Genomic DNA, 24,678 nt, shown 5'->3' with positions numbered 1-24,678 from the left:
ATATTTATTTATTTGGCTGCCTCTGGTCTTAGTTGCCACTTGTTATCATGTGGGATATTTTGTTGCACCCAGCGGGCTCCAGAGTGCACGAGGTCAGTAGCTAAAGTATGCTGGTTTAGTTGCTCCGCAGCATGTGGGATCTTAGAACCCACGTCCCCTGCATTACGAGGCCGATTCTTAGCCACTGGACCACCAGGAAGTCCCCATGGCACTAGTATTTATTGTGGTCATTATATGAACATATGTCAAAACTCATAGAATAGTACACCAGGGGATGAATTTTACTATATAATTGTTTTCAAAATGCATAAAAGTAAAATAAGGTAACAAGCCCATGGTAAATTCAAACAATACAAGGAATTCAGTAAAAAGTCTCGCTCCTAGCTCTTTATGGTGCTAGAATAGTTCTGCATTTTGATTCAGAAATGATTATATAAATCTATACATGCAGTAAAATGAGACAAAACTCTTCAATGCCAATTTCCTGCTTTTGGCATTGTATTGTAGGCTTGCTCCCCTGAGTTGAACTCTGTTACAAATTTCTTGTGTATCCTCTGCATACTAAATCTATTATTTTATATATGTATATGTGTACATAAACATTTATACTTATATATTTTTAATACAAACAGTAGCATATGACACACACTGTTCTGCACCTTGATATTTTCAACTATTACTTCAGAGGTATTTCCATATCACGAACACGTGGAGCCACATCAATATTTTTCCTGCTGCATAGTATTCCATCACACAGTGGAATCACAGCTTCATTCCACAATTTCCAATCAATGGACATTGGGATCTTAAAAAGGATTTAACCTACGTAATCCGTAAATTTTTAAAACATGAAAGGTCAGCTGAAATTGAGACGAAACACACAGATTCAAGACTTGTCTCCAGAATATCTTTTCACCAGGAGGGGGAACGCAAGAGGCAGGAGGAGAGGCGAAATGCTGGGAAATTTCCCTGGCCAATGGTGAAGTGGAAGGACCAGCAGGAAATTACTGCCGGGTAGGAGTTCGCCCAGGGGTGCCCTAATGCTCTAGTAGGAGGCCATGCTCCAAGACCAGCTTTCCCTAGGCTGCGACTCTGGGTACTCAAGTGGGTCGGGGTCACAGTGCAATGATGCATGACCATCTCCAGCTTCTCGTGGGGACCCACGGCCCGGGCTGGGTCTGAACCCCCACGGCCTCCGGTTCACGCGCGCGGGGGGGCATACACGTGGTGACCTGCCCGGGGCCGGGTTCCCGGCTTCGGCTCCTCCTCCCTCCAGGTCTCGTTCGGCTTTCTGCAGTATCACGTGCAGCCGCGCCGGGTGCAGGATGGCGGCGGCCGCTGCAGCGGTGGGTGTCAGGCTCCGGGACTGCTGCAGCCGGGGCGCTGTGCTCCTGCTCTTCTTTTCCCTATCCCCTCGGCCCCCGGCCGCCGCCGCCTGGCTACTGGGCCTGCGGCCCGAGGACACCGCCGGAGGCCGCGTGTCCCTAGAGGGGGGCACCCTGCGCGCCGCCGAAGGCACCAGCTTCCTCCTGCGCGTCTATTTCCAGCCCGGGCCCGCGGCGCCCGCGGCGCCGGTACCTGCACCCACCTTTTCCCCGGGGGAGAACAGCACCGGAGACTGGGCTCCACGGCTCGTGTTTATCGAGGAGCCTCCGGGAGGGAGCGGCGCGGCGCCCAGCGCTGTGCCCACGCGCCCCCCGGGGCCGCAGCGCTGCCGCGAGCAGAGCGACTGGGCATCGGACGTGGAGGTCCTGGGGCCCCTGCGACCCGGAGGCGTGGCGGGCTCAGCCCTAGTCCAGGTGCGGGTGCGGGAACTCCGCAAGGGTGAGGCGGAGCGAGGCGGCGCGGGCGGTGGCGGGAAGCTCTTCTCCCTGTGCGCCTGGGACGGGCGCGCCTGGCACCACCACGGCGCCGCCGGCGGCTTCCTGCTGCGCGTCCGCCCGCGGTTGTACGGCCCCGGCGGGGACCTGCTGCCCCCCGCTTGGCTGCGGGCGCTTGGAGCACTCCTGCTGCTCGCCCTGTCTGCCCTGTTCAGCGGCCTACGCCTGAGCCTGCTCTCGCTGGACCCGGTGGAGTTACGGGTGCTGCGGAACAGCGGCTCGGCCGCCGAGCAGGAGCAGGCGCGCCGAGTGCAGGCCGTGCGCGGCAGGGGGACCCATCTGCTCTGCACCCTGCTCCTGGGCCAAGCCGGAGCCAACGCGGCCCTGGCGGGCTGGCTGTACGCCTCGCTGCCGCCAGGGGTCGAGGGCACGGGGGAGGACTACGGCGACGCGGGAATTCACTTCCCGTGGCTGCCGGCACTCGTGTGCACCGGCGCGGTGTTCCTGGGAGCCGAGATCTGCCCCTACTCAGTGTGTTCGCGGCACGGGCTGGCCATCGCCTCGCACAGCGTGTGCCTGACCCGGCTTCTGATGGCGGCCGCCTTCCCCGTGTGCTACCCACTGGGCCGCCTGCTCGACTGGGCGCTGCGCCAGGAGATCAGCACTTTCTACACGCGGGAGAAGCTGCTGGAGACGCTGCGAGCCGCGGACCCTTACAGCGACCTGGTCAAAGAGGAGCTCAACATCATCCAGGGCGCCCTGGAGCTGCGCACCAAAGTGGTGGAGGAGGTGCTGACCCCCCTCGGGGACTGCTTCATGCTGCGCTCCGACGCGGTGCTGGATTTCGCGACAGTCTCCGAGATCCTGCGCAGCGGCTACACGCGCATCCCCGTATACGAGGGCGACCAGCGGCACAACATTGTGGACATTCTGTTTGTCAAGGACTTGGCCTTCGTGGACCCCGACGACTGCACGCCGCTCCTCACCGTCACCCGCTTCTACAACCGGCCCCTGCACTGCGTCTTCAACGATACCCGGCTGGACACAGTGCTGGAGGAATTTAAGAAGGGTGAGCATGTGGTCTATCTCCTCCCTCCACTCCTCCCCCCTTTAAAAGTATTGGAGTGCTTGCGTGCTCAGTCGTGCCCGACTCGGTGCGACCCCCCAGGGACCCTAACCTTTCGTAAACACGTGAGGCTTCAGGTACCCAGAGCAGCTTCTCTCCTATGGTACCAAAAACTCGAGGAAGGTCCTACCTCATGGCTCCCTGGGTCTTTTCATTGCACTTCTCCCTACCTTCCTTGAGGCTGATTGAGTCCCTGCCTCTTCCCCTTTATGTGGTTCACACGATTCACTGCATGCCTCATTCATTCCATTCCAGTATTTTTTCAGGGCCCACCAATTGTCAGGTATTGTGCAGGTAGGACTCAGGGCTAATCCTTGGGGGACACTGCATAGCTCCCCATTGCAGGAGAAACTTCTAAAGGTTCCTGTAACAAGTAGTCTTTGCCTTGAACTCTACACTCTGGGTGGAAGTTCGCCATTTCCAATTCCAGAGCAAACTCCATTGCTGGACAGCTCCAGCAGCTGACAATGTATTTCTTACTAGGAGCAGAAATTTATGTCTCCAGAGCTTCTTTCTGGGTCCTAGTTTTGCCCTTTGAATCACATAGCGCAAGCCCCAGGCATCTTAGCTATTCTTCCCCCATATTGATCTTTCCATCAGCTGTCTTGGACACAGACCAAGTACCCAGGTTGGAGATTAAAAGTTAACTAAGGTAGTGACATCCTTGGACTTCTGGAAACTGGTCTCATGAAGTAAATTAAAGTAGATCTAGATCTGAGGAAATATTCTGGTAAAAGAAACCACTAAAAAACTTGCATATCCAAATGAATGGAGTTTCCTTCAGAGCAGTCACATCCCCTGCCCTTGTTGTCATGCCTGTAACATATTTACTATGTATCTGGCGTTTGCCTTTGGAAACTGTCTTCTGAGGTTGAGAATGATTCACTCCAGAAAAATCAGCCTGGAAGCTTTAGGGCTGATCTGCTTGACATTACAGTTTGACTGGTCCCCCTAGTTAACCAGAGTTGACCCAGAAGGACCCTGGGTTGTTTTGAAAGTCAAATCTACCTTCATGAGTCACCACTGAGAGCTTTCAGAAGACCGTCTCACAGACCCTTAAAGCAATTCAAGAAATGATTTGAAAACAGTAACACAGTTAGAATAAGTGTAGAACCTCCCAGAATTTTGAAAGAGGCATTCATCTATACATATGAGTTGGCATGTTTATTGAAAACAAAGCAAAGCAAAAAACTAATCCCTTGACTTTAGAATCTGGTTGCAAATGTAGCTGCCTGTGCCTAGCAGAAATCTCACTTGACTGCGTGTTTTTGATATATTTTTCTGTTTGTCAAAAATTCAGTCTCATTACCTATTTTATCAGCACAGGTATTCTTTGTATATGAAGAATTTGCATTCAGAGAGTAATCTGTGGTCTTCCTCCTGCCACAATATTTTTAAACAAGTAAAATTGTATTGAATATCAAAACATAACCTGAGAAGGGGGAAAAAGTCAAAAAAGCTACTTTTGATCTCAGATTTGGAGACAGAACAATCCTACATTTTGTGTTGATCATGAGAAGGGAAAGGAAATGTACATGTATTGCAGCTGTTTTAACCCAATCTGGGCTACTATCTCAGCCTCTTCTGTTTCCCCCCAGTCCTTCCATGACTCAATCCCACTGCACTTGGAGGTTCATCCATCCAGTCTTTGCATTTTTCTGACATTTTGTGTACCCTCCAGAACACAGTCTTGGTTCTGGGCATAAAAGTTATGAAAATTTGTATTAGTTTACTAGGGTTGCCATAACAAAATACCATAGACTGAGTGGCTTAAACAACAGAAATTTATTATCTCATAGTTCTGGAGGCTGAAAGTCCAAAATTAAGGTGTCTTCAAGCTTGATTTCTTCTGAAGTCACTGTTCTTGGCTCACAGATGGCAGCCTTCTTGCTGTGCCCTTACAGAGTGGCCGCTCGGGGTGTGTGTGTGTGTGCTCATCCCTGGAGTCTCTGTGTGCGTGTGAATCTCTTCTTATAAGGACACCAGTCAGATTGGATTAAGGCTCACCCTTGTTGTTGTTTGGTCACTAAGTCGTGTCCAATTCTTTTACAACCCCATCAACAGTAGTCCACCAGGCTCCTGCATAGGATTTTCCAGACAAGAATACTGGAGTGGGTTGCTATTTCTTGCTCCACGGGATCTTCCCAGCCCAGGAATTGAACTCTCATCTCTTGAATTGGCAAGGAGATTCTTCACCACCGAGCCACCTGGGAAGCCCTAGTTCAGTCCAGTTCAGTCACTCAGTCGTGTCTGACTCTTTGCGACCCCATGAACTGCAGCACGCCAGGCCTCCCTGTCCATCACCAACTCCCGGAGTTCACCCAAACTCATGTGCATCGAGTCAGTGATGCCATCCAGCCATCTTCATCCTCTGTCGTCCCCTTCTCCTCCTGCCCCCAATCCCTCCCAGCATCAGAGTCTTTTCCATTGAGTCATCTCTTCGAGTGAGGTGGCCAAAGGTGGAGCGTGAGGTGGAGCTTCAGCTTCAGTCCTTCCAAAGAACACCCAGGACTGATCTCCTTTAGAATGGACTGGGAAGCCCTAAGGCTCACCCTATTAGCCCCTTTTTAATGTAACCACCTCTTACATGTGATTGGGCTTCCCTGGTGACTCAGATGGTAAAGAATCCACCTGCTAGTGCAGGAGACATGGGTTCAATCCCAGGGTCAGGAAGATTCCCTGAAGAAGGGAAATGGCAACCCACTCTAGTATTCTTGCCTGGAGAATTCCATGGACAGAGGAGCCTGGCGGATCCATGGGCTCTCAAAGAATCAGACATGACTGAGCAACTTTCACTTTCTACATGTGATAGCCAAGATAGTGTTCATTGTCATGCACTGCTAGACAAGACTTTTTTTTATTGAGGCATAGTTGATATACAATATTATATAAGTTTCAGGCATATAACATAGTGATTCACAATTCTTAGAGATTACATTCCATTTATAGTAACTGTAAAATATTGGCTATAGTCCTTGTTTTGCACTATATATCCTTGTAGCTTATTTATTTTATACATAATAGTTTGTACCTGTTAGTCCTCTGCCCCTATGGGACCCCCTCTCTCTTTTTTCTCCCCACTGGAGAAATAAACCCTCAGTTTATTCTCCGTATCTATAAGCCTTGTTTCTTTTTTTTATAGTCACTACTTTGTTTTATTTTTTAGATTCCACATATAAGTGATATCATACAGCATTTGCCTTTCTCTGCCAGACAACATTTTTAATGAAATTCCTGGGAACTCATTTCTTCATTAATTATTTACTGGGCATCTATATAGAGCTAGGGAACAGGGGAGACAATAAGATTGCCCTAAGAATGGTAACAGTCTCCAAGGGAGGACAGTGTTAGAATAAAGGCAGTCTCCTGAAGCAGAAATTGTGCCTTTCTAACCACTGTATCTCTGGCACCTTGCACTGTGCCTTGCGCATAGAAGGTTGCTCGAAAAAGTCAGAATTAATCAGATATGAGTCTTGTTGCAGAATTTCTAAATCTGGTCTTAAAAAGGCCTGGTAGTGTTCTATCAGCAAGTGGTTAGTTTGCAATTAGGTAGATCTCCAAAGAGAAGCAGGTAGTTACACCAAGGAAAATATTTCCATGCCCCCTTAGAACCTCCCTCCTTCCTCAAAGTATGGTCCATGAACCAGAATCATGGGCCTCACCTGGGACCTTTTTAGAAATGCAGATTTTCATGCCTCACTCCAAATCCACTGAATAAAAATCTGCATTTTAGCAAGTCCCCAAGAGACTCACGTGTACATTAAATTTTGAGAATCATTGCCTTATGAGGAGCTTATTAACAATGATTGGTAGATTAACTTAGAATAGAATAAATATAAGGTATAATTATTAAGGTAGGTGTTCTCTGACTGCAAGCCATATAATACAGTGGTAATTTTTTATAAGAATTATGTTTCCATCATAGGTTAGGAGAGGAAAACTGAATTGAACTATCTTTCTTTATCTTTAAAAATAACATTTTAGTCAAGTCATAACAGCCCTTCCATTTCTCTCACTCCCTTGTACTTCAGGGAATTTAACTGCCTAAACAGATCCCTTCGGAGAAGGCAATGGCACCTCACTCCAGTACTTTTGCCTAGAAAATCCCACGGACGGAGGAGCCTGGTAGGCTGCAGTCGATGGGGTCACTAGAGTCGGACACGACTGAGCGGCTTCACTTTCACTTTTCACTTTCATGCATTGGAGAAGGAAATGGCAACCCACTCCAGTGTTCTTGCCTGGAGAATCCCAGGAACAGGGAAGCCTGGTAGGCTGCTGTCTATGGGGTTGCACAGAGTCGGACACAACTGAAGTGACTTAGCAGTGACTTAGCAAACAAATCCCTTAGGAGGTAGGAGAGGAAAACAGTCAGTTTAATAGGAACAACAGTTACCATTAATTGAGCGACAGCTCTACTAGGCACCACACCAAGCTCTTTATATACTCAGAACAACCCTCCTGGGTAAGAATTATTAACTCCATTTTACAGATGAAGAAACTAGAGCTCAGACTGAGTACATGACTTGCTCAACTTTCCAGAGCTAATAATTGCCTGAATCATGATTTGAACCAGATCAAAGGACCGGAAAGCCTATTTTTTCCCCACCACATGTCTTATTTCACTTCCCATCCCAAAACTCCTGCCATCCAAAGAGTTCAAAGCTGGTCTTTCAATTCAGACTTGCTGCCCGTGACTGATTCACCTCCTGTTTCTGCAGGTTGGAAATGTAGCTTTTTATAATTACATTAATTGCTAATATGCATTTTACAAAAAATTTCTACCTCTCTTATCTGTAAAACAACTCTGTAGGTGAGGACCATAAGAATCAGAAGAGTTACTTGCTCTGCCTAAGATCATCACCTGGTTGGTATATTCCAAGGCCCAGATTCAAGTCTGGGTCTTGTAACTCCAAAGCTCATATCCATTTAAGATTTTCTCTATATATTTCTTAGGAGTTCCAAGTCTTTAGACATAGAGGAAAGGAAAGCAAGCATGCTAGCTTTACAAAAAGGAACAATATTTCTCCCCACTAGACTGTGAATTCCTTGAGGGCAGAGAATGAATCTTACTTACTCTATGTACTCAGAACAATCACAGTGGCCCTCATGACTTCTTCTTTAGTCACTAAGTCGTATCTGATTCTGTATGACCCCATGGACTATAGCCAGCTAGGCTCCTCTGTCCATGGAATTCTCAGGCAAGAATACTGGAGTGGATTGCCATTTCCTTCTTCAGGGGATCTTCCCAACCCAGAGATCGAACCCACATCTCCTGCGTTGGCAGGCAAATTCTTTACTGCTGAGCCACCAGGAAAGTCCTGGCCATCATGGCAAGAGCTTGAATAAATATTTATTGAATAAATGATCTTAAATGGCTGATTTCAATTTTATTTCTGTGTTTGAGTGAGGTGAACTTTAAGTACAGAATAATTAGTGTTGTTCCATTGACCGTGACCAATCTTTCCTCTTCCCGGGTTCTCTACCCCAGTTAGTGGCACCACTGTGCCCACAGGCTACCAGGCTAGAAATTCTCTCCTTCCCCCCACCCTCATCCTATTAATCACTGTCTGCCACAGTGATTTCAGGCTGCCACAACAGATGTCAAATTGAATGGCTTAAACAACAGAAATTTATTTTCTCACTTTTCTGGAGGCGAGAAGTTCAAGATCAAGGTTCCAGCTGATTTGGTCTCTGATAAGAGCTGTCTTCCTGGCTTGCCGACAGCTACCTTCTCACTGTGTCCTCACGTGGCCTTTACTTAGTGCACACGCACAGGGAGACAGAGAAACAGCCCCGGTCTCTCTTCTTCTCATGAAATTACCCATCCTTTTGGATTAGGACCTCACCCTTCTGACCTCATTGAACCTTAGAGGCCCACTGGGGGTTGGGGCTTCAACATGTCAATTTGGAGAGGGGAAAGGACACAAGCATTCAGTCCATAATAATCTCCAAAGTCAGCCCCATATTTGAACAAAGTCTGCAAAAAAGTTTGCTAATATTGCATATTTCTTTTATTGAATACCTATGCATAACTTAGTCCACTATTTATTCCGCTTAGGTTATTCTTTAATTTTATTCAATAAATAATATTGTGTGGGCACAGTGGAGAATACTACCAACAGGGACCCTGTCTGAATGGAGCTTTCATACTAATACAGGAGACAGAAATTAAACAAATGAGATAGGAATTAAGAGCATAAGCTTTGGTACCAAACCCCACTGGGTTGCATCCTGGCCTTGGGCAATTTATTTAACTCTTTGCTTCATTAGCTGTAAAATAAGGATAATAATAGGATTATTTTTTACTCTATTTTTTTATTGAAGGATAATTGCTTTACAGAATTTTGTTTTCTATCAAACCTCAACATGAATCAGCCATGAAGTGAAGTGGCTCAGTCGTGTCCGACTCTTAGTGACTCCATGGACTGTAGCCTACCGGGCTCCTCCATCCATGGAATTTTCCAGGCAAGAATACTGGAGTGGGGTGCCATTTCCTTCTCCAGGGAAACTTCCCGACCCAGGGATCAAACCCGGGTCTCCTGCATTGTAGGCAGACGCTTTATTGCCTGAGCCACAAGGGACGACCCATAGGTATACATATATCCCCTCCCTTTTGAACCTCCCTCCCATCTCCCTCCCCATCCCATCCCTTTAGGTTGATACAGAGGGCCTGTTTGAGTCAGGATTATTTGAAATATTAAGATAATATTAAGACAATATTGCAGCAGCAGCAAGACAATATTGCATAATACAGCTTATTTAGTAACTGTCATATAATAAGTGCTAAATAAATGTTAGCCCTGATTACTAAATATAAGCACAAATCTATTACATACTCATTTGTGCAAATGCCTCCTGAGAAGTTCTACGTCCTCCAATTTTTTTTCCACCTTCAAATCCATCCTCTCCGGAGCCAATAAATAATGCCTAGTGTCATTATCCTCTGCTTCAAACACTTCTGCAGTCCTCCCCACTGCCTGCAGGATGAGGTCTAAGCTGTGCCCTTAGGACCTGCTCCCAGCCCTCCCCTGCGGACTCATCACTCCCACAGCTTCATGCCCCAGCAAGGCCAAACTTCATGGCCACACTGTGCTATTTCTTGCCTTTGTCCCTTTACTCATGCTGTCCTCTTTAACAGAAATATGCATCACCCGACTAGTCCCTACTCCAGGCAAACATACTGGAGTGGGTTGCCATTTCCTACTCCAGGAGATCTTCCCCACCCAGAAATCAAACCCTGGTCTCCCGCATTGCAGGCAGATTCTTTACCATGTAAGCCACCAGGGAAGCCCAATTCCTACTCTAGCCCCTCCTTTAACACACAGCACAAGAGCCACCTTCTCTGTGAAACTTCTGTAAACCTCAGATTTGGCCAACTTAATTCTTCAAAATCTCCATTATTGAACTAACGGGGTATTATTAGTATCTGTTGAAAAGTGCCACCCATTCATATAAAGAGCATCTGCAGGGCAGAGGCTGTCATATCTACCTTTGTAGCTGTAGCACCTAACAATGGATATGACACAGTAAGTTTTCAATAAGTCTTTATTGAATGACTGAATGAATGACTGGAAGGAGTTAAACTTCAATATAATGGAAGGGATCTGCAGAGCTCTAGTAAATGAATCATTCATTATCTTCAGTCCAATCACTTTGGACCATGCAGAAGGACAAAGTCAAAGTTTAAATGTTAGGGGAAAAGTGTTATGTATTTGTTTCTTTGAGCTTCCCTGGTGGCTCAGTGGTAAAAGAATCTACCTGCAATGCAGGAGCTGGGTTCAATCCCTGGGTTGGGAAGACCCCCTGATGGAGGGTGTGGCAACCCACTCCAGTACTCTTGCCTGGAGAAATCCATGGACCAGAGGAGCCTGGAAGACTACACTCCATAGGGTTGCACCGTCAGACACAACTGAAGCGACTAAGCAGCAGCAGCATTATGTTTCTTTACTTCTTTAGGTAACAATTTTTTAGCCCTTCCCAAACACTGTGCTAAAAGTTGGGTATATGAGGCACAATCCCTCCTCTCAAGGAGCCTTCAGCCTAATGGGAAAACAGCTTTCCCCTTTGAAAAGCTAGAAAGCAGCCTGAACTGGTCTTTCCCCCCAACTTCCTACAATGTTACATTTCATGAGTCATAGCTTAACATGTAAGTTATGTGGATAAGACAGACCTGTACATAAATCATTAAAGCAAATGTGAAAGTGAAATTCTCTCAGTCATGTTCGACTCTTTACAACCTCGTAGACTATACAGTCCATGGAATTCTCCAGGCCAGAATTCTGAAGTGGATAACCATTCTCTTCTCCAGGAGATATTCCCAACCCAGGGATTGAACCCAGGTCTCCCACATTGCAGGTGGCTTCTTTACCAGCTGAGCCACCAGAGAAAGCAAAAATGAAATAATAGAAATACTAATGTGCAATGAGACTATGGAGAAGACAGTGATTATGATAGGGTTATTTTGCTTTTATAAAATTTTTACTAAAGTTTTAAGTTTCTATACTTATTCACTCTAGAAAATTGAAAACTGTAGAGCAAAGTATGAAAATTACCAGAAGATAATCATTCTACTGTCTGGAAATAGTAACTTTTAATATTTTGCCATGATAAACATGTTGCATGCAATAACAACATTAATCAAATTCTTAAACAGGATAAAAGAAAAACCCTCTGGTCTTACCTTCTTCCAGAGATCAAATATCTCATTCTAATCTGAAGAGTGATTTTTTGATGAGGTGGTATTATTTTCACAGTAGTCTCCTTGAGTTGAGTTCTATAATTTGGAAACACTAATTCATAAAACACAGCCCTAGAAATTTATTGAACTTAATTTCTAAAATTTACTCTTCTATTTATTGGATTGTTTTTAGGAGAACACTAATCTTATATAGATAACACGTGGAAGGAAAAAAGCTTTGTTCCAAAGTTGAAGGCCTCTGGGTACTGTAGCTCCAGTATCTAACTTGGTTAAACAATACAGCTCTGTCTTCCTAAACAAAAGATGGCAAAATCCATGTAATGTTGGGTTACTCGATCTGTAGGCAAGCATAGCCATCTAAAATTATGTAAATGGCCTATTGCTGTTTTCAAAATCGGCCTTTGTTCATTGATTGATTCATTCATTCATTCAATTAATATTTATTGAATTCCTGCTTTGGGCCAGGCACCTGAGTGGGACTTGGGAATATAGACGTGAACAAGAAAGACATTGAGCTGCAATTATGGGGCTGAAAAAGGTCCACTTCAATTTTTGGTCTACTGCATGTGATTTGTTCCCTAAAGTACATCCAACCAGCCAGTAAGTACTTCTGGCACAGACACACAGTGTAACGTTTTCACTGGGGAATAATCTGAAAAGTCAGTATTCTGCGTCATCACTCCAAATTCTATTGTGAGCTATTTTAGCAGAAAGAATAGTCATCCCACTGTTTAATTCTATAAAAAGCTGCCAAAACATTAATGCCCCTTTCTTTGTCTTCTATAGAAGAAAATAAAAAGTTATTTCACTCAAAGGTATATTTCACCGATATAATTAGAGGTAATATGCTTTAAAATGTGTTAAACATTGCTATATAATAATTAGTAAAACTTAGAATAAGATGTTTACCTTCTAAACAATAACTAGAGTAACAGTAAACAAAGCATAGTCCATCATATCCAGGGAGGAAGAACAAAAGAAAAGAAGGAAAAGTGAAAATAATTAATTATACAAGGTGCTAAACTTGCTGATTTATATTTCTTTCTTTACAACTTTTCATTATGATTGTTTTAATACTTTTATGCAGTAGTCTTCTTTTTGGAGAAGGCAATGGCAACCCACTCCAGTACTCTAGCCAGGAAAAAAGGACGGAGGAGCCTGGTAGGCTGCAGTCCATGAGGTCGCTAAGAGTCGGACACGACTGAGCGATTTCACTTTCACTTTTCACTTTCATGCATTGGAGAAGGAAATGGCAACCCACTCCAGTGTTCTTGCCTGGAGAATCCGAGGGACGGCGGAGCCTGGTGGGCTGCCGTCTATGGGGTCACACAGAGTCAGACACGACTGAAGTGACTTAGCAGCAGCAGTCTTCTTTTTTTCTTTGCCTAGCAGTAGATATACCAGGTAACAAGAGAATCTGAACTGAAAGGAGCACTGAGAGACCTGAGAGAGAGTCTAATTCACACTTTTTTTTTTAGATTTACTTATCCTTTCTAGGACATAACAGCCTTTGTTATCAGACCCTGTTTATATCTAATCTAAACCCCACAGCCTGCAGTCAAATTCTATTTCCTCTTTTTATCATGTTTTGTGGGTCCTCTTTTACTTGGAGGACATAGTAGCTTGCCTTGATTCTATTTTTTAACAACCAGATAGACTTAGTCATGTTTCTGGCTCCCTTAAAGCATTTGATGTCTCAGGGCAGGGGTTCTGTTGATTTTTCTATTGTTGTTCGGCCACTGAATCATGTCCAACTCTTTGCAACCCCATGAACTGCAGCACACCAGGCTTCCCTGTCCTTCACTATCTTCCGGAGTTCGTTCAAACTCATGTCCATTGAATCGGTGATGCTATCTCACCATCTCAACCTTTGTTGTCCCCTTATCCTTTTGGCTTCAATCTTTCCCAGCATCAGGGTCTTTTCCAAAGAGTCAGCTCTTCACATCAGGTGGCCAAAGTATTGGAGTTTCAGCTTCAGCATCAGTCCTTCCAATGAATATTCAGGACTGATTTCCTTTAGGATTGACTGGTTGGATCTACTTGCAGTCCAAAGTACTCTCAAGAGTCTTCTCCAGCACCACAATTCAAAAGCATCAGTTCCTCGGTGTTCAGCCTTCTTTATGGTCCAACTTTCACATCCATGCATGACTACTGGAAAAACCAAAGCTCTGACTATGCAGACCTTTGTTGGCAAAGTGATATCTCTTCTTTTTAATACAACTGTCTAGGTCTGTCACTCAGTTGGTAAAGAATCTGCCTGCAATGTGGGAGACCTAGGTTCAATCCCTGGGCTGGGAATATCCTCTGGAGAAGGGAAAGGCTACCCACACCAGTATTCTGGCCTAGAGAATTCCATGCACTGTATAGTCCATGGGGTCGCAAAGAATTGGACACGACTGAGCTTTCACTTTTTTTTTCCACTGTTTTTTTTCACTTTCACTTTTTCAGGTCTGTCACAGCTTTCCTTCCAAGGAGCAAGCGTCTTTTAATTTCATGGCTGCAGTCACTGTCCACAGTGATCGTGAAGCCCAAGAAAACTAAAATCTGTCACTGTTTCCACTTTTTCCCCTTCTATTTGCCATGAAATGATGGGATCAGATGCCATGATCTTAGTTTTTTAGTGGTGAATAGATTTTTCTAGTACTCATAAACTGTTTTACCTCTATGTCCATATTTAGAGATTCCTGGACCTTTAATAACAATTTCAATCCCCTATTTCCTGCTATTCCTTTCCAAACTAGATTCTTCTCAATTCTTCCTTCCATTCTTCTCTTTCTCCCTTCCTTCCTTCCATATGACATTATTCTCTATGAGGCCTCCAGTCTTCCTGGTGCTTGCAGTCAAGTAAGGAGATACACACTAATAATAAACAATTACAAAGGAACACAAGTTATTTGAAGGAAAAGTATAGGGAGCTCTGAGAGCATATAATAGGGGGTCCTGACCTGGTCTTACAGGTAAGGATAAACTACCCCCTCCCCAAGTGATATTTGTGCTGAATCCTAAAGGGTGGAGAGGAGTTCACCAGAGCTTTCCAGAAGGGAACAGACCTGCAAAGGCTCTGAGGAAAGAGGGCCAAGCGGGTGTCCTGCAGGGTTCATGGGCCATTTGACACCCAGTGGGGAAAGCACCACCTCTGCCAACCAGTCTTCTTTCTATCGACGTTATCAGAATGCTGAGCTACCAGGGCTCTGGGAGGTGGATTTGAATATAAATATCCAAGAACATGAAAAGAGGAAGGACCCTGATGGAAATGATACAGAGCAGCCTGGGGTACAGACAAGGGCATCCAGACAACATCTATGGGTGATTGGGGGCCTCACCCCCTGGGGGTGAGGGGGGTTGGCTGCTAGGGAGAACTGATTCACTGGAAGGATCTGGGAAAACTTCTCTGAGGAAGTGAATGAAGAGGGACTCTCATAAGCAGTTATGAAGGGAAAGAACATTTTAGCTGAGGCAGGAGCTTGAGCGAGAAAAGGAAAGGGAGCCGAGAGGACCTTCAAAAGCTGTTAAAGCTGTGATTATATTGTTCCTTTTCTTCCAGCAAAATGGGAAACTAGGCAGATCGAGACGTTTGTCAAACATAATTTATGTTCTCTCCAAGCGCCAAAACTGTATATGTTAACCATTTTTGGTGGTGATATTTCTAAAATGTTTTAAGCCCATTCCTGCCTGCCTTAATAAAGGATCCTAAATATAACAACCTTTTCTTGATGACGCATGATCATGGTCATGAGAGTGTAGTTATTTTATGCTGCGTTGTAAATCAGTTCTCTGCTCTTTTGTTTTTCTCTGTCCTCTGGCTGTCAGCTGCTGGTTGTTTTTGAGTCAGCCTCAAGCAAAGCCCTGTCCCCACCTCGCTCATCACAAAATCATTCTATTTAACTGAGAAACCAAGTAAATACATGGGTTGGGAATCATATGCCTGACGTACAATAGGCTTCAATAAATATTTGTTGAATAAATGATTAATTAGGCTTGGACTGGGAGTCTCAGGTATGGGGTTGGTGTACAGACCTAGAATAGTTCCTCCTGGGACCAGACTCAAAACCGTGCGAAGTCACCTCCAGATAATGGGTGGTTACGCTGCTATTTTTGCAGTGTTGCTTAGCAAGAACAGACTGCCAGCCAGCTTAGAGTCTAGTGACTAACACCTATTTTCTTCAAGGCCTGGTGATGCTGGTTACCATGGTGTTCTGGGTGACATGGCTGGCTTTTTTTATAATTGCCTTTTAGTGGCTCGAGAAGTTTTTTTATGATAAATGCATTGATTATTTCTGATGAAGTAGGGCAGGATTACTACAAAGTACAGACTTTTTAAAAAAAACTAGAAAAAGGGACTGTTTTGCTTTTCCAGATTAAGGTGGTTGCTGCGGGACTGGTAGGATATTTTTTGTGTTGCTCTTCCTGATTTGATAGAAAGTGATTTGATTTGATTGTATAAATTTTTTTTTAAAGTCTAGCTTGTGTCAAGGTAATATTTCTTATCTTATTCTTTAATATTAAAATATAAAACTTAGGAGTTCAAGCTCCTTTGTAAACTTAAGAGGCTATAATTATTGGCAGTTAAAATTTTGGTATGTCATATATCATCATACCAGAGGAGGACATGGCAACCCACTCCAGTATTCTTGCCTGAAGAATCCCCATGGACAGAGGAGCCTGACAAGCTAGAGTCCATGGGGTTGCAAAGAGTCAGACGTGACTAAGTGATTAAGCAAAGCACATCTCATGACAAAGAAGCACCCTGTTAAGCCAAACTGGTTTTGTGGCCCAGGACTGTTTAGTATAGAATTTTAGAGCATGAAAAATGACCTTGGAGATCACCTGAACCCATCCTTTAATTTTTTTGTAATTTTTATTTATTTATTTTGGCTGTGCTGACTCTTGCAGTGCGTAGGCTTCTCATTTCAGTGGCTTCTCTTGTTGGGGAACACTGGCTCTAGGCATGCGTGCTTCAATACCTATGGCTCACTGGCTCTAGAATGGGGGCTCAGCAGTTGTGGCGTAAGGGCTTAATTGTTGCAAAGTATGTGGAATCTTCCCAGACCAGGGCTTGAGCCCGTGTCCCCTGCATTGGCAGGAGGATCTTATCAACTGCACTACCAGGTAAATCCCCCCGTCCTTTAATTTTAAGGCAGAGAAAGCTGAGGCCCAGAAAAGACAAATTATAAAAATAGCGATGATAATCCCTTATAGTTGCAAAGCATTTACATTTGCAAAGATCTTTTCAAACAGTAATTCATTTTGTGTTCACCACGCATGTGAAGTCAGTAGAATTTATCCCCATTTTGTTGAAGAGGCACATGGGATCTGGAGACACAAGTGTCCTGTTCAGTGTTAATGACAGAGGCAGAACCAGAAGCCACATCTGTGATTCGCTGTCTCAGACCATGGAGCCACAGCCAGACATAGTCACAGGAACCTGGGCCCCGCTCTTCTGTTTACTAGCTGTGTGACTAGTGCAGGTCACTCCACCACTCCAAATGAGGCTTACCTTCCTTCTTAAAATGACAATATTTTAAAAACAATCCTACATTGTAAGATTAACATGAAGGCTAAAGATTATGCTTATATAGTACTTAAGACACTCCCCCACTTGCCTTTCACCTCACTGATCTACCTAAATGAATTCTATCTAGTTAGTTATTTTGTGTAACAAGTGCTTTCCCTGATTCAGCCCATATGGAAGTCATTGTATACAATAAGAAAATAAGAATGACAGCTGTTTACCTTGGATAGGGCCCAGAGACCAAATTGATTGTGGAAATTTCCTTGCATTTGTTTTATCCTGTCATCAGTTAGGTTTCCTTCTGTATCACTGTGACCTTCCTCAGGCACAGTAAATAAAAAAACATAATCTACAAACAAATATCATACCAGATCAATGAAAGCTCTTAAAGCTGCAGTTCAGTTCAGTTCAGTCACTCAGTCGTGTCCAACTCTTTGCAACCCCATGGACCACAGCACGCCAGGCTTCCCTGTCCATCACCAATTCCCGAAGCTTACTCAAACTCATGTCCATCGAGTCGGTGATACCATCCAACCATCTCATCCTCTGTCATCCCCTTCTCCTCCCGCCTTCAATCTTTCCCAGCATAAGGGTCTTTTCAAATGAGTCAGTTCTTCGCATCAGGTGGCCAACGTATTGGAGTTTCAGCTTCAGCATCAGTCCTTCCAATGAATATTCAGAACTGATTTTCTTTAGGATGGACTGGTTGGATCTCCTTGAAGTCCAAGAGACTCTCGAGAGTCTTCTCCAAAACCACAGTTCAAAAGCCTCAATTCTTTGGCACAACATATTTTGATAGAGTTAGTGGGAAAGAAGGCAACGTATATACCCCAAGCCATGGAGGCCTCTAATGGCAGGAAGAAGAGTCCAGAAATGATCTTCCCCGGTTACCTGTCCATGTTACTGAGATGGGGAATAACCTCATGAATGTAGTGTTTGGGGGCAGTCAATCTGTTTTTACTGGATAGGATTGATTACAGCAGAAAAAAACCAACAGGAGAACTGGGTAGGATATTGGTGCAATTCTCCAGCATACAATGAGAGTATGGAAATTAACTATATACTTGCAATTGGAAAGAGGGAAATATGAGGCTTCATTGCCTTCTGGACACTCCTGCTCAGTCTCCTTTTCTGTTCCTCCTATTTCATATTCACTGATACATTGTCAGCACTTGGGACAGGACCTACCCCTATCAGACACTCAAATATCTGTTGCTTGAATGTTGCATTTCTATAACCTCTGAATGTTGGGAGTGCACAGGGCTGAGAAATAAATCTCTTTGTCTTCTCTTACTCCCTTTGTTTATTTCATTCATTCTCCCAAAGATTACCAACCTAAACCAGACTTAAATTTCTAACTGACATTTGACATCTCCACTTGGAGGCTTAAAAGGCATCTCAAACTTCAAACTATCCAGAATTGAACTTCTGCTCTCTTTGCTAAATCTACACTTTGCACAATATGCCCCAACTCCCTAAACTGCAGTTCCATTCTTCTAGATTTTCAGGCCCAAACTTCGCTGTCTCTTTTGCCACACATCCAGTCCCTCATATGTGTTCTGCTTTCAACATATATAGAGAATCTGTCTACATCTCACTACCTCCAATACACCCTGGTCCATGCCATGAGCCATCTCTCATTTGGATGAATACCAGAGCTGTGAGGTCTCTCTGCTTCCACCTCTGTCCACTTTGTGTCCACTCTTCAAACAGCCGCTGGAGAGATTCTTTTAAAATGTAAGTCAGATCATATCACTTTTTTGCCAAAACCAAACATAGACACAAACACAAAACTCTACAATGGCTTTATCTCACCCAGAGTAGGAGCCTAAGTCCTCACAAAGACCTTTCAGGCTCTATCTATCAAAGTGACAAATACCCCACCCCTTTCCTCCTTGACCTTGGCCCACTACTGTCCTCTTTCACTTCTGCAACCGTTCCTCAAGCACATCAGTTACACTTCCAAAATTCAAGGCCTTTGCATCTTATGCTGCTGATATGCTCCAGGTATCCACAGGGCTCCCTAACTCACCGCCTTTAGATCTGTATTTATATACCAGCTTCTCAGGGAATTTATCTGGCATCCCTTGCTGAAACTGTACTACATGGTCACTCCATCCACACACTCCCTCACCAGTCTTCCCTGCTGTGCTTCTCCCGTAGCCAGAGCAATAGAGTTCATATATCTATCTGCCTTATTATCTCTCACCCCACGTACTAGAATGTAAGCTACAGGAAGAAGGTGATTTTGTCCATCTGTTCATTGCTGCATGTCCAGTGCCTAGATGAGTGCTTGGCACATAGTAGTATTTAATAAATACCAGTTGAGAGAATGAAGAGGAGAAAGAATTGGAAGTTTTTGGGGATTTTTTTTTTTCTAAATAGGAACAAAGAAAAAGAAGGTAAAAACTGATTCCTGGGTTACAGCTGAAGGTGCCGTTTGTTATGGTGGAGAGGGAGGGAGAGTGGGGATAGTGGGTCTTGGAAACCGTGTGTTCCTATTTGGATAAGTGATTTTGACAAGACAAGGGGAAAGCTCAGGCACAACGTCTAAAACAAGATGACAGTTCAAAATAGACTCTGATGTTAAGATATAAATTTAGTTCAGGAAAGAGGTGATGGTGACATTGAAAGGCTCTGTTGGGATTTTTTTTTTAATTGATTATTTGGTTGCTTCGGGTCTTAGTTGCTGTATGCAGGATCTTCAGCCTCTAGTTGAGGCTCACTGGCTTAGTTGTTTACAGCATGTGGGATCTTAGTTCCCCAACCAGGGATCAAACCCACATTTCCTCCATTGTAAGGTGGATTCTTAACCACTGGACTACAGGGAAGTCCCAGGGATATTTAATCCAGAGGAGAGAGAAGAGCAGAGGATCAGGGATTGGAATGGAGGTTCTTAACTGCAACTGCCCACTTTAGAGTCACCTGAAGATGTTTTGAACATCCCGATGCCTGGACCACACGCCAGACTGATTAGGTCAGAACTTTCCTGGGTGGGACACAGGTCTCAGTAGGTTTTAAACTCCCCAGCTAATTCCCACAGGCAGCCAGTGTCAAGACTCACTGAGCTAAAGTCTTTAAGATATATTTATCTTTATTGTGCTTGTTGTTTAGTTACTAATTTGTGTCCGACTCTTTTGTGACGCCCTGAACTGCAGCCCGCCAGGCTCTTCTGTCCATGGGATTTTTCCAGGCAAGAATACTGGAGTGGGTTGCCATTTCCTTCTCCAATATTTACCTTCAGGTGAGGATAAAGTAAAGGAATCCACAATGGGAGCAGAAAAATATTAGTCATAAGGGCAGAAAGAAAAACAGGGTAGTCTTGGCCAGCTCTTCTCATACTCAACTCCATAAGGATCAAAAGAATCACCTGAGATCTTGAGGATCTACAGATCATGACTCAAACTGCCAAGCTCCCAGGTGATCCTGTGACGCCTGGTTCAAGGGCCACACTGAATAGCAAGTGTCAAGAGCAGTGCTTCTCAAACTCTAATGTACATAAGAATCACCTGGGATATCATTAAAGCAGCTGTCTGGACCCCACCCACCAAGATCCAGATTCTGTAAGTCAGGAATAGAACCCAAGAACCTGCATCATTTTTTTAATTCATTTATTTTAATTTAAGAATAACTGCTTTACAATATTGTGTTGGTTTCTGCATACATCAGCATGAATCAGCCATAGGTATACATACGTCCTTTCCCTCTGGGACCTCCCTCCCACCCCTTTGGGTTGTCACAGAGCACTGGTTTGAGCTCCCTGAGCCATATAGCAAATCCCCACTGGCGATCTGTTTCACACATGGTAGTGTACACATTGCCGTCCTACTCTCTCCGTTCATCCCACCCTCTCTTTCGCCGCTCCCCCATGTTCACAAGTCTATTTTCTATGTCTGCATCTCCATTGCTGCCCTACAAATAGGTTCATCAGGACCATCTTTCTAGATTTCATATATATGTGTTAAGGTAGGATATTTGGTTTTCTCTTTCTGATTTATTTCACTCTGTATAATAGGCTCTAGGTTCATCCACTTCATTAGAACTGACTCAAATGCAAGAGCCTGCATTTTGAATGAGGTGATATGCAATGCTGCTGGTCCCACACTTCAAGTGTGAGAGAGTCACCAAGACCACAGAAGGAAGAAGAGGCACTTGGGGCTTCCCTGGTGGTCCAGTGCTCCCAGTGCAGGGGACCCGGTTTCAATCTCTGGTCAGGGAACTGGATCCCTCAGGCTGCAACTGAGACCTGGCACGGCCAAATAAATAAATAAATATTTTTTTTAAAAAGGAAGGAAAGAAGAGGCACTCAATACTGCCTACCAAATGAATAAAAGATATTGCAGGGATACCAGAAAGAATAAGAATGTAGCAAAGCCACTAGATTTTGCAAGGTGAAGGTCATAAGTGAGGCAGAAACCATAAAACCATAAAATGATTTCTGCTTTCCTTGGTTCTCTATTTTCAAGCAGTAAGCTTTCCCCCGGCTTCTGTATTTTATCTTGGGAACAATTACCTTACCAAAGTGCTGTAACTATTTTTGAAAGAGAAAGCAAATCAATTATTTGATTTTCTTTTCAAGGCATTGGAGGTATGCTAATAGGGTACCTGGGAGCTCTTCTCTGTGGATATGCCTAAACCATCTAGAAGCTACATTTATTAAGGACCTTTGGAGGTTATTCCAACTTCTTCAAATACCAGAGAACAGTTGTAATGTTGCTGACACTTGTAACTTTCTTTAGGGCAAGGTTTCCAACCTTGACACTCCTTATGTTGAGGCTGTTGGAGAGCAACACTACATGCAACCATTAGATGCCAATATCATCTCCTGCCCCAAGTTGTGACAAGCCAGATTGTCTCCAGATATTGCCAAATGTTCCCTGGGAGGCAAAAATCAGCCCCAGTTGAGAACCACTGCTTCAAAAGCAATGTTTGAAAACCTAGTCACCTTTCTAAGAAGTCTGACTTATAGCTTGGGCATGTTGATGCCAGGTGGTAAAGACAGAGCACTACCAGTAACCAGTACTAGGACCACCCTTTGGATTCTTGAGGCAACAGAAAAGACTAGTTTGACTTTCAGAAGTGGGAAATTTTATTGACCTCACTTATACCAAGAGCCTAATAGATGGTGCAATACTTCAAACTTGTCTCATTGGTACAAAAGCTGGATGTATGATACAGGATGCTTGGGGCTGGTGCGCTGGGATGACCCAGAGGGGTGGTATGGGGAGGGAGGGGGGAGAGGGGTTCAGGATGGGGATCACATGCACACCTGTGGCGGATTCATGTTAATGTATGGCAAAACCAATACAATATCGTAATTAGCCTCCAATTAAAATAAATAAATTTATATTTAAAAAAAAAAGAAACCTCTTTCCAGGCTCAGCATGAAAGAGTCAGCTGCCACTCTATGCCCTGTAACAAAATACCATAACCACCACATCATATGAGAGAAAGCATTCATCAGCTTGCCACACAACTATCATTTGTCCAGGAGGTTCTTTCCTCTCCTTTCATGAGTACTTAACATCTTGTGACTTAAACCAAGTACACAGAAAAGATGAGGATTGTATTAGAAATCTCAGTGCTTGTTTCTCTTCCTCAGTAGAGGTCATCAGACAAATAACCAGAGTGCCATAGAGCCTACCTATAAACCAGTGGTTTTCAAACTTTAGCCTGCATCATAACCAGCTAAAAGCTTGTTAAACCACTGATCACTGGACTATACCCCCTGAGATTCTGATCTACTAGGTCTAGAGTGGGGCCTGAGAATTTGCATTTCGAGTGATGCTGATAGTCCAGGGACCACACTTTGAGAACGTGACTGGAAAGCAAGTAATAATTCTCAGACTTGGCTGAACATTGGTATTACCTGAGGAATGTTTTTAACTATTGGTGTCATGGCCCCATCCCAAACAAATGAAATCAGAATATCTGGGCATGAGATCCAGTCTTCAGAGTGTATTTATTAGTTTCTCAGATGATTCTTGTATAGAGCCAGCATTGAGAAACACTGAACTAGGTGGAATGTATTCCAAAGCACTGGGGTACCTCTACCCCAGGTGGCCCTGCTTAATGGAGGGCTTTAGTATGACTTAATCCCATATTCTTACCCATTATGCTTCTTTGAGGATTACTTCTCCAGTTTCACCAAAATCATCCTAACACTGTGGTCCAAACAAGTCTTAAGCCATAGGTGTGTATTCTCTACTGCATGTTTCATTGAGCTGTAGACAGCAATGGAGCTGAAGATTGCAAATCAGAGTCTGAGAGGAAGTAGCCTGCTGCTACTGCTAAGTCACTTCAGTCGTGTCCGACTCTGTGTGACCCCATAGACAGCAGCCCACCAGGCTCCCCCATCCCTCTGATTCTCCAGGCAAGAGTACTGGAGTGGGTTGCCATTTCCTTCTCCAATGCATGAAAGTGAAAAGTGAAAGTGAAGTCGCTCAGTCGTGTCCGACTCTTAGCGACCCCATGGACTACAGCCTACCAGGCTCCTCCATCCATGGGATTTTCCAGGCAAGAGTACTGGAGTGGGGTGCCATTGCCTTCTCCCAGGCAAGTAGCCTGCTGCTGCTGCTGCTGCTGCTAAGTCACTTCAGTCGTGTCCGACTCTGTGTGACCCCATAAACAGCAGCCCACCAGGCTCCCCCGTCCCTGGGATTCTCCAGGCAAGAACACTGGAGTGGGTTGCCATTTCCTTCTCCAATGCATGAAAGTGAAAAGTGAAAGTGAAGTCACTCAGTCGTGTCCGACCCTCAGCGATTCCATGGACTGCAGCCTACCAGGCTCCTCTGTCCATGGGATTCTCCAGGCAGGAGTACTGGAGTGGGGTGCCATCGCCTTCTCCGGGCAAGTAGCCTAGAGGGCAGCAAATCAAGGCTTAAGGAGTCTACAGCTGCTGGAAGCCAGGAAAGGCATGTCAACAGGCCAAATCATCAGGACAGGACTGGGACTTCTGCTGAGGCTGGATACCAGGAACATGGTAGGGATTCAAGCCAGTAGCTACCAGTTCAGAAGTAGAACACTACTAAACCAGAATGAAATGTATTCTTACAACAGAGACAGATGTTGCCTTAATTTCTAGAAAGTGCATTGCAGTAAGATCCATTGTTTCCTTATCTTTCAATTCAATCCAGCGATTTTCATCTGTTGGTGTTCAGTGCCATGGTAGTATGGTCAAGGGACATGTTAAAATACCTCATCAAGTGGTAGCATTCATGAGTTTTCTGTTTAAAGAATTGCCTTTTGCCTGATTGTATCTTTTTTTTAAGTGCATGCAGGCTTTCTGTAGTTGCAGTGAACAGGCTTCTCATCTCTCATAAGAGAACATGGCTTCTCTTATTGCAGAGGGTGGGCTCTAGGCACATGGGCTCAGTAGTTGCAGTGGAGAGGCTTAATTACTCTATAGCATATGGGTTCTTCCTGGACCAGGGATCAAACTCGTGTCCCATGTACTGGCAGATGGATTCCTAACCACTGGATCACCAGGTAAGCCCTGAGTCTTTATATCTTAATCAGATCA

The 24,678-nt window shown here is 44.5% G+C and overlaps 1 protein-coding gene across 4 annotated transcripts in view; it reads left to right on the top strand.

Annotated features, from left to right (window-relative positions):
- Positions 1-314: 314 nt before the first annotated feature.
- The window catches only part of CNNM1 (cyclin and CBS domain divalent metal cation transport mediator 1), a 73,056-nt gene continuing 48,692 nt past the window's right edge, over positions 315-24,678 (top strand). For 2 of the 4 annotated variants that reach the window (XM_027529005.1, XM_027529003.1), the window contains exon 1: positions 320-2,889. In XM_027529005.1, coding sequence (XP_027384806.1) covers positions 1,326-2,889 — 1,564 coding nt within the window. In that variant the 5' untranslated portion in view covers positions 320-1,325. Of the gene's footprint in view, positions 2,890-24,678 lie in introns of all 4 variants that reach the window. The other 2 variants (XM_027529006.1, XM_027529007.1) reach the window with 2 other exon arrangements.

The sequence above is a fragment of the Bos indicus x Bos taurus genome, chromosome 26, assembly GCF_003369695.1.
Source record: "Bos indicus x Bos taurus breed Angus x Brahman F1 hybrid chromosome 26, Bos_hybrid_MaternalHap_v2.0, whole genome shotgun sequence".
Classification (NCBI taxonomy): Eukaryota; Metazoa; Chordata; class Mammalia; order Artiodactyla; family Bovidae; genus Bos; species Bos indicus x Bos taurus.
Note: the sequence above shows the minus strand (reverse complement) of the source record. Positions and strands in the feature narration are given on the sequence as shown.